Consider the following 14,538-nt stretch of genomic DNA (forward strand, 5'->3'; position numbering starts at 1 on the left):
TTGCCATATACATTGGGAAAAGCAATCTACCTTGGGCACAATAGTAACAGGGAACAGAAACTTCATCAAGGAATACATCCAATCAGACGGACAAATTACAGTTTCGTAGAAGGGCTTTGCGTGCTGAACACTTAAAAAAAATTGTATTCTTTGTCTTTTATTCAGTAAAAGACAAACATAAGACACCTGTTAAAGGTTTCAGGTGTGTTTTTTTAAATGGCTGTGTAAACTTTCGCTGATGCCGTCTTCTCTCGGCTCATTTGTCTGCATTCGTTTTGACTTAGTCACTCGTTTCGTGCGCAGCATCCAAACACTGACCGCTTTGCCTCTCTGGTTTTTACTGTTTAGCCAGTAGTCCCTCCAGAAGACTTTGACTTTGATATCTCGCTCATGATTAGAATATTTTCTGCCATTTTTTGCTGCTAATTCGGGGCACTGAAGGCTAGTTTATTGTAATAACCCTAAAGCCTGGGAGATTTACGTGGTCAGGCCAGCATATGGGTGTTTGTGTTTTGCATAAGAGGAACTGGGCAGGGTTGGGGAGTGGTTGGTGGTGACATCATTGCCACTAGTGTGGCTAGCCCAATAGGTTATTGATGAGGCCTGTGGGTAAAGTGAGAGGGCAGCTAGAGTGACAGGCATAGCACCGAGCAGAGAGCAGGTAAAGCTGTGGATCTGGTGACAGCTACTCTCTGTGCTCCATTGGGCTTTGTGGATGAGCTCTGCCTAGACTGGAGGACAGCTGTGAGAGAGGACTCGTAACGCTAAGGTAAGATGCTAGTAGGAAAGCTTTACCAGTGGTGGAAATTATGTCATGTAGAAGTTTGGGACGCAGATACAGTAAAGATTTTGCAAATTGCTTTACATATCGTGTCTCATCTTCAGGTTTTCTGGGCTGTTTGAGCTGCTATATGGTTGGATGATCAGTGCGTTGCATATCATTTTTTTTACTTGTGTACATTGCCTTTCTGTTTTAAGAAGTTGTTGTAGTAACTGTTAACTCATGTTAACACATCGTAATATGGCTTACACTGCATACCTCTGTGAACTCTCAATCTGAGGCTTTTGCAAGACCATATGAAAATATGTTGAACTTTAGCAAGTTAACCGACCTTTAATACTGCATACATACAGTTAAACTATAAAACCAGTTGTCCATATACAGGGTACACACACACACACACACACACACACACACACACACGACTTGATGCTGACAGACAGATCTACATAATGGCTGTGTCTGTGTGCATTTGCACAACATCGTTGTCCCATCTCCCCAGAGGATGACAAACCATCTGTAGCACTGCCCTGCTCATATTACCCTCCCACCTGATGAGTGCTCAGGGACCATTTCTTTGACAGCAGACATGAGTCAACAAGATTAAACAGGCTTATAAGAACACAGAACATGACACCAGAGGAGGAGAGGTCAGAGGTCAGCTGCCAATTATTTCCGCTACTTTTATTTGACGTTTGAGGCACTTGTCTGGATTTTATGAGAACACAAGGCGTCTGGAAGCATTAAAATGTAAATAAACACAAATACAATGCTGAGCTCTGGATTTGAAAGGCAAAGTGACTGTATGTATTGTTATGACGACTAACACTTGCTTGATGCCAAGAGCTTTCAAGGTTCTTTTTTAGAAATATACTTTTGGCTTTTTCCTGTTTTACACATCATTCTAGTAATACACACCGTTGGAAACATTTTTTTTTATTAGGATTTGAAAGGTTTTGATGCAAATTGATTTGGGTTGAGTACGAAATGCAAATGGAAGGCTTTTTGCATTAGTAAAATGAATCCACAGACTGACAGGAGAAAGCATGCGGCCACATAAAATGCAAGCTGCTCTAATTTGTACAGACTAACCTAGATTAACTCAAACAGCAGCATATGAGGCATATGGGGAAGACTTTAAGATCCACAGGACTTTGATAACCTTCATTTACATCTCCAGATAGATGTCAGAGTGGAAAGTGAGAGTGCTTAACTAAAAATGGCCAAGTTGGTGACCTCTGACCCTGCTCTGACAGAAGAGTCTCCCTTACATTGGTGGAAAAGCTGCATGTGAACCCTTGTGTTCCTTGGCCCTACATGAAACATAAATGCAGATGATTAAGTTGAACTAAATAAAAGCCTTGTCCTGTTATTAAAATAAAGCTGCTTTGGTCGCACGTGAGCAGATTATCGCTCACATAATAAAGGCTAGTAAATAGTTTGTGCACAATGTGTTGTCCCACAAATAACATGTTTATGCCAATAGCACTGTTAAGCCATCTTAAAACTATTTACTGCCCTTCACCGCGCAGTATTTTTAGAACAACAATGATTCTGTTATGCTGTCAACGAAATACCTATTTATTGGCAGCTACCATTTTAGAATAATAGTTTTCTCTTTTTCTAATTTAAGTTCTTTGACTCGGATTACCTGCATTGCAAAAACTACATTTTGAAAATAAACCTACAGCTGGGAGATACTGAGTTGTTTAAACCAAAGTAATTTAAAGCAATTTATATCCATTTCTCCCTCTTTTTTTTTTTTTTTTTTAAATCTATTAATCAGCTGACACTTGGAGAAAACCACGAAAAATTGCGCCGCGTGGATTCAAACAGGAAGTCGAGGAGCTTCAGCAAGCAGCCCAGCACTGGGGACTACTACAAAGCCCTGGGCAGCGACACGGCCGACCGCCGTGGGAGCAAAGGCATGGCGCCCAACGAGGAGGTGAGTCACATCTCTGCTGGTCATGAAAACCAACTATATGGTTCAAATGTTGTGACAACCACAACAAATCATCCACTTCATTGAATTAACCATGTTCATTGCAATATGGAATCCCACAATCGTGCTCATCTAATAATTTCTACAAATGTATAAAAATTGTATTTTCCCTGATAGTCTCTTTCATTGGGATACTGTAAAATGGTATATTCGAGAAGCTGACCACAACAGTGGGTCTGAAATACAGAGCCACTCTCCACTCGATGTTGATTACCATAAACAAACAAACAAACTTACCTTTTTTTTGAGTAGATGGTTACAGGTAGTTAGTTTTACCTTTTTTTTTTATATATATATCAATGTGTATTATTGTATAAAAATGCTACTTGTGTAACACTGTTGTTTTCTGTCAGTCATCTGACATCCACTGGGAGGTGATCTCTCAAAAGTAAGTTACCTAACAAACTAACCTTAATGTGGTGCATCTTTGTTCATCAGGGCGGCAGCTGATCTCAGGTTTAATATTATAAAGCAAAGTTTAAAGATGAGTTAAATATTCAGTAAAATTGCTACATAGTGGGCTGTAACTCTGATGGATACTGGCACTGGGTTAGCAGAGGGTTAACACCGTGGTTTTATTGTCTTGGGTTGTTTGGACATGATAGGTCCTTATGAGATCCTTCTTTGGGTGAGGTTTAGCTGGGTGATGGTGTGTTGGCATTAGTTTACAACACTGACTGACACTATTTGCCTGAGCCAGGCCACTCAGCATGTTGCATAATCTTGTGTCCTCTTGAGCTTTTGTTTGCTACCTGATGCAAACTGCCCCCTCATTTCCATTGCCTCCTGAATCTCCACCCCATTGTGTAAACTGTGTAAAGAGTCGACGATGGCACAAACCCAATAATCCCTGTGGAGAGAGCGCTGAGCAGGAAGTTGCTAATGAATAGATGGAAAAAGCAGAATATCTCTAAATCAATTCTGTCTATGGCCAAAGATCTGTTATAGGTATTGGCTTGCATTAGTGACAACTTGTGATATCTTCATGAATGCAATTCATTGTCCTTTATAAATGCCTGTCTGTAAGTTTTAGGGAGATCTATTGGCAGAAATTTAACATAATATTTATGTTTTCATGCAAGTGTAAAATCACCTGAAACTAAGAATCTATGTGATTTTGTTACCTTAGAATGAGAGATTCTTATCTACATAAGGAGCCGGTCCTCTTCCACGGAGCCGCCACGTTACAGCACCACGTTTCTATAGTAGCCCAGAAGGGACAAACCAAACTTTGCATCTAGAGATGACCTTTTGCGTTTTTTTGCAGCATCCATATATTCTCTAACACGCTTTGAAAAGGAGGGGTGAGGCAACAATAGATGCCTAAATCCTACACACTGCTCCTATAAATGGAGAAAGTCTTACATTTAAATGACAACACACATCACTGGGAGCACGTTAAATATAAATGTGTAAAAATAAAAAAATTAAAAAAGGATAATTCAAGACTGACATTTAGTCAGGATGTGAGAAACACACTCCCATCTTTATGCAAATAATTTCTGATAAAAACAAATACTTGTGTTTACCTAAACTATATTTCCTTTTATTCAAACTTGGCAATAAAATCTCTCATGAAAATGTAATACACACCAACTTTTGCATTTGTAATGCAGATAGAACTGATACAGCGGTGTGAAGTATACCACTGGAAAGTGCTTCTGTTTATTAAGGTATTACTTTTTTCATGGCTGCCTTTGTGTTGGATACCATTGGTTGTGGTTGCCCATATATGCTATGCAACAGAATTCCATATGAAAGGAAGTTTGCATAGGTAAATATATTTTAGAGGATAGATTATAAGCCAAAACACCTCTGCCTTTGTACATGCTCTAAATGGAAGGAACATTTTTGTTTATGACTGCAAGTGTTCCCAAAACATTCCTGGTTAAAATTAGCAATTGGCTGCCACATACCTTCACAGGCAGCTGAATGAATAGAGTCTGTTATACTCTCATTAATGTCCCTGGAGTGGTGTTTTTATAATCCCATGGGTATCAAGAGTGGGGGTGTTTAGGGTGACACAGGGTATAATCCACATTGAGCCAATTAAAGCCTCAGTGGGGCCCCTACTGGTCTCAGAGGAACCCTAACAGATGGACTGGCTAATCAACGGAAGCAGCACGTGCCGCCAAGATCCCATCTGGACATGGTCCTCCGCCCTGACTCTCTGGGGGGTTTGAAAAGTAAAGGGGGCAACAATGATGGGCACACGTCTGAAGAATAAAGGAGGGGCGGGGTCGAGTTAAATGTCACAGTCTATTAATTTGCCTCCAGCAGTTATGGCCCGTTTTCAAAGCGTGTCAGTCGCATGCGTGCTGGGGGGAGGGAGGAGTACAGGGCACGGGTGGGGGGGGGGGGTTAAGCACTATCACTTGCAGTGACAGATGGCTTCTTTCCTCTGTTTTCTCTCTGAATTTTCCCCTTGAGATTAGGTCATATTAGCTCTGTTATTATCACAAAGGGTTGTGTTGATTAGAGACAGCAGGAAGCAGAGGGAGGACAGATCTAATAGGGACGCATACATCTGTCCTGCTCAACGGCCTCTGTGTAAGAATTTAATGCTCCTAGCAGGAGTTGCAGCATGCCAGTTGAAAGCCCACATGTAAGCAGTAGAAATTCACTGTCATCGTTTAGTGTTTAATTGATTATTTTAAATTAATATAAAAATTTAGTGATGGTTTTTCTCAATTCAAAAAAGTGTTTTCAGGAAGAAAACCAGTTAATTGTTACTTTTTTTTTCTTTTATCTTTTTTGTCAACATAGTTTGCTATGTTTTAGGAACAGTAAAGCTAATTACCAGGACTACTGGAGGCAAACAAGAAAAAGTTGAATTGTCAGCGTTCAAGTTGTTTTCCATCTAAGTGAACAATGGGGCACTGGTCAGATCCCCGTTATCAGTGACTTGGCTAATGGAGTAAAACAACTGGAGCAAACCATGCATAAACCATGTATTAGAGATGTCTGACCGATTACCCCTCCCTGCTCTTCAATCAGGGCTCTGTGTTATTGGAGGAACCTACTGAGAGTCCCGCCCCCAACTCTGAAAATGGCAACACAGACGAATCTGTCCCAACTCCACAACCACCACCTCCTCCGCCTCTTCCCTCAAGCAATCCGATGCCAACACCTCCTCCGCCTCCTCCACTGCCCCCGGAGTCTCAAACCACCAAGAATAATGCCGGTAGCATCTCCACCACTCAGAGACGCCTATCTTCCTCATCAGGAAGTGAGTGTCCCTGAAATTCTTTATCTTTTTTGTCCAGAGTTTCATGTTTTTGTTTCTCTTAATTTCCTACTTTATTCTGCTCCTGAACAACTGTTAACAATTCTTTTCACTTATACACATTATAATACAATTATTCCTAGAAAGCAGAGCCAGTGGTATCAATGGGGACAATGTAATCACACTGGGTGAAGATGAGTTGAGTTCGACCGTAGCGTTCTAAATAAGAGATTATAAATTAATGATGCAGGGCTACCATTACCTTCAGAACAGGTTTAATGTTCAGCCATTTCCTTAAGTGCCCCGCTGCCCTGGATGATACAGTCTGACAGCGTACACGCTGCTCCAGTTGCAGGGAAATTTTAACTGTTGTGTAATGCTGCAGGGTTTTCAAGGAAATGAAAAATATTCTATAAAAGGTTGCCATTAGTCTTAAAAATTGAAGTTTTAGTATTTGTGGTAAAACAAAACAAAAAAAGAACAGTCCTTAAGTAAGTCATCTAATGTTCCCCACCATGTTTTAAATTTTTTTTAAATTTCCTAAATTTGATGTTTCAAATGATCCCTTATAAAGGAACACATTAGTATTTTTCAAAGCAGAACAAATTTTCCCATCATTTTGAGTCTAAATCAATAATGGGGACAACATTTTTTTCAACTGCTTCAGTACTGAGTGAAAGCAATTTAGCGAACTGCAATGTAATAGTTTTTGGCAATTGCACGCCGTCAATGTACGTCCACTAAAAAGTGCCTGTTTTTTGCACCGACAGGCTCAGATTCTGGATATAACTGTCTAAACATTATGGAAAACATTAATAACCCAAAACAGAGGTCTCACTCTGACCCAAAATGATGGGAAAATAAGTTTCCCTTTAAAGTTCAACACATTATTGACTTCCACGGACATGCCTCAATGGCCTTTACAGAAAAATCCACATCCAACTATTAACTGTCATAATTATGTAAGAGAAACATAAGAAATCTCCACAACTTAGCTCAGCCTGTAAACTGTTGTTGACTGCTGAAGCACAGAAGATGAAACAAAATGTCTGAAAGTAAACCTGGTAAAAAATGAAATGGGAGAAACTCTGGCTTGGTCATGTCAGAGATGGCTGGGCAGGTAATATGTGCTCATCCATCGAAGTAGTAAAACATATTCTTTACTGGTAATCATACTAATGTTGCTTTAGTTCGGTTTTGTCTTCAACATTGTTCTCCTGTGAATATTCCCTATTTTCCCCATTAACCCTTTAATACGTTTCTGTTTGCATGTTCCTTCTTTCACCTGCTCCCTCCACCTGTTTGTCTCCGTCTTGTTTGCTTTGTTTCCTCTTTTTGCCTGCCATGGTCTGTCCTCACGGCTGCTCTGTCAAGGCTGGGATATCTCTGCCTCTCAGGCAGAGGGAAGGGCACTTAGACAGATGAAGAGTAAGTACAGACTGCGCACCAGTCGTTCAACTAAATCAGTTCACGCTGTTTGACACATTAAGGTTTCACAGCAGGATTTTCATTCTTATCAAACACGATTTAAAAATTATTATTTGGAGCTTTTTATGTAAATGTTATGTCACTTTGTTGCTGATTTAAAGACAATGACTGTGTATCAAGTTTGTCAAACATGTTGCTTGAATCAAATAGTGTGAATCCTCTTATCCAGAATTTTTTTTATCCATTTCACAGGAATGATGTATTTTAATTTGCCACAGCAGAAAAAGCCCATTGTTCAGAATAAATAAAACTGTGCAGATGAACTGATAGTCCCCAAAGACTGAAGAGACAAAAGAGCAACACATTAAAAAAATAAGCTTTATATCACACTTAAGTTGAAAAGTGAACTCTAGCCAATGAGAAACTTTTGGTGAGAAGCATTTAGTTTTGGTTACAGCCTGTGAGGCAGCTCATTATCTCAAGCAAAGGTTTAAGTGAAGGCTCAGTTGCAGTATAATATGGCTCATGGGGCAATATACAGTGCAGTTTTTAAAATAAACCGGTAATAAACAGCAACATCCATTAAGTTGTAAATTGTAAATTACCCTATTTGGGCACCTTTTTACAATCTCTATATTTTATCTTTACGCTTTGTATGCTCCTTCTGCTGTCTAATGGTCGGCTAGCAATAAAATACTTAAAGCTAAAGAGTCATGTGTGCTCGCTAATGGCATGATTTGTGTCACAACATTAATCAGGTAATAAACAGGTTGTGTGGTGGTCATAAAATAAGAGGCCATCAACACAACTGAGAGCTCAAGATGACTTTACAGCTCAGACACTTGTTGAGACGACGGCAACAAAACAGGTGGCTGATTGGAAATGCTGTAGATGGTTAGTGGTTCTCTATTGTTCTGTTGTGGTTCTTCTATTGATCACCGAAGGAAAGAGGAGTATACTTTTTATATTGCTCAGGACACACCTTTATCTAGAGCGCTAAGGAGCCGTGTGGGTTCAGTAATTATAGCATTTGTCTTACAGTGTTAATCAGGCTATAAACAGGCAGCAAGGCGGCCGTAAAATTAAAAGCCATCAACACATCTGAGTGCTCCAGATGAATTTACGACTCACGGAGATAATAAGCAACAAACTAGGTGGCTGATTAAAAATCTTTGTGCCACATTGCAGACCATTGGAAGTTCCCTATTGTTTTCTATTGATTAACAGGATGTAAAGTATCCTACTATTTATGTTTTAAGGCATCTGAAGTGAACAGATGCAACAGCTTGACTGCCATTAACCCATAGCAGTGAACAATTTGCAGTGTCACATCCATTGGCCTTGTGATAGACTGGCAACCTGTCCAGGGTGTACCCTGCCTTTGCTCAATGTGAGCTGGGATAGGCTCTAGCCCCCCCGTGGCCTTGTTAAGGATAAAGCGGGTATAGATAATGGATGGGTGGACGTCCATTATGTGTGGCTAGTCACCTGTCACACCTCCACCCTGCTTTACTCTCACTGTGGCAGGCCTGCTGAATCCACACCCCTAACCTAAACAAACCATAACGAGCACGGGCACTCAACCTTCGCCTCAAAAACACAAAAAGAAAACGTGTCCTCAAACAGGTGTTAGTACACCAACCTCAGTCCAGCGTCATTTTTTAATCCTTTAAGCACATCTGATTGTGGATTATCAACTGCTCCGGAATTCAGTAATGAGGATCTGTTCAGGAAAAAAATGGCTCAAGGTTGGATGTTTATATTGTTAAATTAAAATCATTCTTTGTTACTGATCCAGTCACATTTTAACTAAGAATTTTGTTAGGAGAGTTGTTTTCAGAAAAGCTTTGGTAGCACTAATTGCACGTGTCTATACAGTTTTTCTAAAAGAATATATGTTGAAAGTGAATTTAAAAAGCTGTCAGAGTTCAGTTATTTGTTTTGATTGCCAGCTTTTTACAGTTTTCACTGTGCACATTGTAGAAGTCTCTCTCTCTCTCTCTCTCTCTCTCTCTCTCTCTCTCTCTCTCTCTCTCTCTCTCTCTGTAATCCAGAAACTGAGGTGTGACTGCATGCCTGTATGAGCGCACTATGAGTCAGGTTTGCTGCAGTGAGGATTGGTCTAGTGGAGTGGACTGACAAGCTGGGGATTGAAGGGTGACCGCGTGTGCGTGTGTGCATGTGTGCGTGTGTGCGTTAATTCCTGGCCGGCTTGCCAATGGCTCGCTGTCACTTCCACTTACTGGCGATTCCTTTAGATTTCCCCCAACTGTGATGATGGGTCTTTAATAGAAAGCTGTTCTCTCCTCCCCAAGAGAGAGAGACAGAGACAGGGAGAGCGAGGGCGAGTGAGGAGGGGTGGCACGCTAACTAGTCTTCATGTCCAGCTAGACCACTGAGGTTGCCTCAGCAGGGAACACTTTTACGGGAGGACTTTATTTTCCTTTCAACAAGTAGAGAATGAAGAAACAATGAGGGACTAAGGATATTTACTGCACTGAACTGAAACAGGTGAGAGAGCTACGGGCTTTGTATGTTTGGGCCATATGTGAAATTGAAATGCTGCTAAAACAAATATGTGTAGTTGCTGCAATAGTTTGTTGTTACAGTTAATTATCAGGTTTAATTTTAGCATTTTAAATCATGAAAATCGTTTGTATAAATAACGGCTTTGTAATTACTGTTCTGTATTTTCGTACTTTCTCAAGGGCATTAGAGTTGCTGTTTAAAACATTAGTGGATGTAGTTCTTCTTGTGCTACAGTTATTTTGAAATGTTGATGTCTTAATACACATTTATGTATAATTTATGTATAAATCTGAACGTGTTCAAAATGTAGCGCTGCTTTACCACTGCCTGTGCGACATTTCAAACTTCATTCATTTTGTCTGTCCTTTCAAGTGAAAACAAAGTTCCTCTGTGACGGCATTAACAAATAGAGGTCATAGTTGAAGCCTTGAAGTTGGTGTATTATTCACCAAGAAGATTAGAAAGCTGAATGTACACATTTTCATGGTCAACCTAGTTTTTAAAAAGGGTCAAGTTCTGCAGTAGCTTAGCTGTGTATATTCTGGTCAGGTGACACTGACACTGCGAATGTGTGCCTCCTCTCTTTGGCTTTACTGTTGTAAAATAATTTTAAATTGCTCATCCCCATCTAATCCCTGCTCACTCCAGCTGTGGACTGATGCAACAGTTGCCGAAAGAGAAACGTGTCTCAAGCAAACACACATCACTAGCAGTATAAAGGCAAAAGCAAAGTAAACAAATCTAAAAAGAAACTAGGTTATCCAAGAGAAACAGAGGTTCTGTATACCATAAAGACCTCCCATCATTGTCCCAACGGGCTCCAGGTCAGCATTGTTACCCGGCTGATTGGATAAAATATTTAACACTGAAATGCCACCCAACCCCTCGTCTCTTCTTCAGTGGATCTCTCTCACTCTCTCTGTTTCTATCTCGCCCTGCCTCCATCTTTCTACCTGGTCTCATCTGTCTGCTCAATCCTTTTGTCCGCAGGCACAAAATCTTTCAACATGATGTCCCCCACTGGCGACAACTCAGAGCTGCTGGCAGAGATTAAAGCAGGAAAGAGCCTCAAGCCCACACCTCACAGTAAAGGCTACACCACTGTTTTTTCCAACAGCGGACCAACAGGCAACAATGTAGGTCCACGGCCTTCCCCCTCTCCCAATTTATTTATCAGTGATAAATAATTATTATATTAATATTATATTATAATTAGCCACAGCTTTTGCCATTACTTGTAGATTTAATGTGACCGTACCCATTTTAAATGAAGTTCAAGTGAATGCAAACAGATGTTAAATAGATCTTGAAAAGGGGGGACATTTTTTAAATCATACCACACCAAAAGAAGTGATATGATATAAAGTAAAACTAATGACTTTATGATTTTGCCAATTTTAAATCTCCACAAGGATGGTGAACACTGGCTTCTAGCTGTATGTGTCAACAGGAAAAAAACAACATGTTATCAGTTTTGTGACTTCTAAGTTTTCCTCTTCATTGGTGTACTCTAAATTCTACCAGGAAAACACGACATCACCAGAGCCCAGACCATCGAGCCCACCAGCCAAACCATCATCCCCTCCACCATCCAATACGTCTGTCACCTCCCCACCCAACACCCCGAGTCCCACCGGCTCCGGCTCTGCCAGGTCCATGTCAACCTCTGTGAGCTACGAGCAACTGTCCTCCAACTCTGTGATCAATGGGAACGGTGGTGACGGCACAGCAAGAACCGAGTTGGGGCGCAAGTCGAGCCTTGCTGATGTGGAGTCACTCGTGCCCACTCATGACGAACAGGGGAAAGCCATCCCTGAATGGAAGAGGCAGGTGATGGTGCGAAAGCTTCAGGTCAAGATACAAGAGGAGGAGGAGCACAAGCGCAAGGTAGGCAAGATGTTGCAATGCTATGGAAGGGGAACAGGTTTTGTTGTGTCTTAGCTATCCCATTTGTGGTTCTGCAAATTCAAAGTGTGCTTCTTGAATAAGGCTTCAATTTCAAATAATGAACACAAAGGCGATAGCAGGTGCTTGGATTTGAGCATGGATTTTTGTGATTTTGAATACTTGGGTATGAATGCATCTTTAGTTTTACATGACATTAGTATTTCTCTCCCTCTGACTTTTCTGTCTTAGAGCTGGTTGAGCTTGAAATATCTAATGGGCTCAGGATTACCTCACTCAAGTTTATGTCACATCTACTGCATACTTCCTTGGCGTGATAGCTGAAGGACAGTGTTTGCTTTGTAGGCTACAGTGAAGGACTTTATCACTTTTTGAGCACTATTGGACATATCTTCAGAATTAGGTGTCATTGCCACAGTTACTCACAAGAGTCTCAGGCAGCATCAAGATATTGAAAACCAGCTTCATTTATGGATTTGATTTTCTGGCTTTAGAATCAATGACGTACCTCTTGATTTCTCTCGATGAACAGTCACTGTAGTGTGCGGTAATAATATGTGTATTTAGAAAAAGTATTGATTAGTAATTCATACTGGAGCAATCTGAACATATGGTAGTCTGGTGTAATACAAGAAGGACTCTAGAGATATGTGATTTGATTAATTAGGTTCAACTGATTAATAATTTATTGCAATTTTATACTCTTAAAGGACCCAGCAGGTCGAAATTTTCTCTTTAATATCTTTTTCGTGATGCTGACATGCATATAGTATTTGTTGAGATGCACTGGCATCCTTAAAAAAAAAAATAAAAAAAAATCAAACCAGTTGCAATGCCTAAAAGTGTGAAACTAAGCTGAACATAAAGTATTTTTGCAATATATGTTCTCCTGTATATGACACAACTTTACATTGGACCAAGCTAGCTCTAAATGTAGACATCCATATGGTCACCAGTTTTAAAAATTATTTCTTTATTTCTGTGGGCACTTCTATGCATGTTTCTTTTTTTCAGATTTATAGTCTTTGTTCATATTGTCTTTCTGGAGTGCAGTGACTTGATTACTTTGCAACAAAGACCATCACAGCATTAACACACTTGACTAACTGATTCACAGTGTGGGCTGGTGTTTGATGATGAGTTTTGCCGTTCCAAGTTCTTACATGCTGATTCAGTGGTGTGATGCCGGACCCATTCACACTACATGTTAACCATTAATAATAACAACTAAAATGCACACAAAAAAAACTGTGTAATAATACAACTACATTTGTGTAGCACTTTGCTCTTAAAGTTGCAAAGGTAGGTGTAAAGGTAGGAAGAAAAAAAACTAAACAAAGAATGCCATCTCCATCAAATTTTGTGTTTTGGGGGCAGTTTTTGAAAGCACCTCATAGTTTAAGAATAACTCCACACCAAGTCTCTTACTCAGAAAACCCTGCGTTTCACTGACCTTGCCGAGTTGGGTTTCAACTCTGTTGCTTCTCTAATAACACCCAGTATGGTTTCACTGTGACTGTAGGGTTAGACTATATAGCAGTTTTATGTCATAGTTGGGTTACAATCAGTAAATGCAGCAAGTATTTTTTTTTTAAATTATTATTATTATTATAATCAGCTACAGGATGGCAGTAAAATTTTAAGCGCTTATGTAGTTACTCCCTAAATTAACAAGCAACACTAAACAATAACACACAAAAAAATTATGAAGAAACTGTGAAGAGGGAATGAGCAATTGTAGGTGTAAAAGATCTTCAGTGTCAAGTGCCTAACATTCAAACAGTTTTGTTGCAACACGGATCAATAATCTCTTTGTACCAATATTGGTCAATTCAACATATAATTTGCCAATTAATTCAAAAAGGACAAAGGACTCTTTGTTCTCTTTGACTCAAAATCACAGTAGAAAGTTTTGTGCTTTTAATGAGGCAGTGCCATTGCACCACTAAATCCATGTAAATCCTGTGTGTTAGGATGGATTTGCACTGAAGCGTGTGTTCATAACCAGGAACTTCGAGCTGAAGGAATCCCTCCTTCCCTTTTTTTGTCCCATTGGTCTCCTTTGACCTCTGATATAGTTTGCATCAAGTGGGTACTACCAGCCCCAGGAATGGCACTACTCCCATATCCACAATGCCATTTTGGGACCGTTTGGGGAGCTCATGACCGAGGCTGACCTAAACCGAATTGAGAAGCAAATTGAGAATCTGCAGGTCATGCACAAAGTATCAGAAGTTGAGAAGGAACTGGAAGAACTAGAGCGAGAGCTTCGCCAGCTCCTACCAGTTTCTGCAGCTCTCAATCAAGGGCACTTCTCAGTCAATCCAAAGCAGGTACATGGCCAAGCTGAAGATCTTCCAGCCTGGTGCAGTAAGATTTCTACTCTGCTCAAGAGTATCGCCATTCTTCTTGCCACCCTGGGAGGCAAAGAAATAGACATCTTGGATCTTATATGTCATGGACATTCTCAAGAAGAGGCAAGGAATGTGAGCACAAGTCAGTCTCAACCAGCGGGATCAGCAAGCAATGGATTTATTGGACGCTCTCAGTCCTTCTCGACAAGAGAGGATGTGGAGAAAGAGATAAAGCAATGTGGAGTTTCAGTGAAGAACCTGAAGGCCAATTATGAAATTCAGAATCAGTCGCACTCTGCAGATATCCAAGCAA

General features: G+C 40.3%; 1 protein-coding gene across 2 annotated transcripts in view; it reads left to right on the plus strand.

Moving 5' to 3' along the window:
• espn (espin) overlaps positions 1–14,538 on the plus strand; it is a 44,589-nt gene that overhangs the window by 17,580 nt on the left and 12,471 nt on the right. For both annotated transcript variants that reach the window (XM_069723425.1, XM_069723427.1), the window contains exons 8-11: positions 2,568–2,726; positions 5,781–6,012; positions 10,957–11,102; positions 11,491–11,853. In XM_069723425.1, the coding sequence (XP_069579526.1) occupies positions 2,568–2,726; positions 5,781–6,012; positions 10,957–11,102; positions 11,491–11,853 (900 nt within the window). The remainder of the gene's footprint in view (positions 1–2,567; positions 2,727–5,780; positions 6,013–10,956; positions 11,103–11,490; positions 11,854–14,538) is intronic.

The sequence above is a fragment of the Brachyistius frenatus genome, unplaced genomic scaffold, assembly GCF_029030835.1.
Source record: "Brachyistius frenatus isolate BFR_SWC_R1_liver_20210118 unplaced genomic scaffold, ASM2903083v1 Contig_327, whole genome shotgun sequence".
In the NCBI taxonomy this organism is placed as follows: domain Eukaryota; kingdom Metazoa; phylum Chordata; class Actinopteri; family Embiotocidae; genus Brachyistius; species Brachyistius frenatus.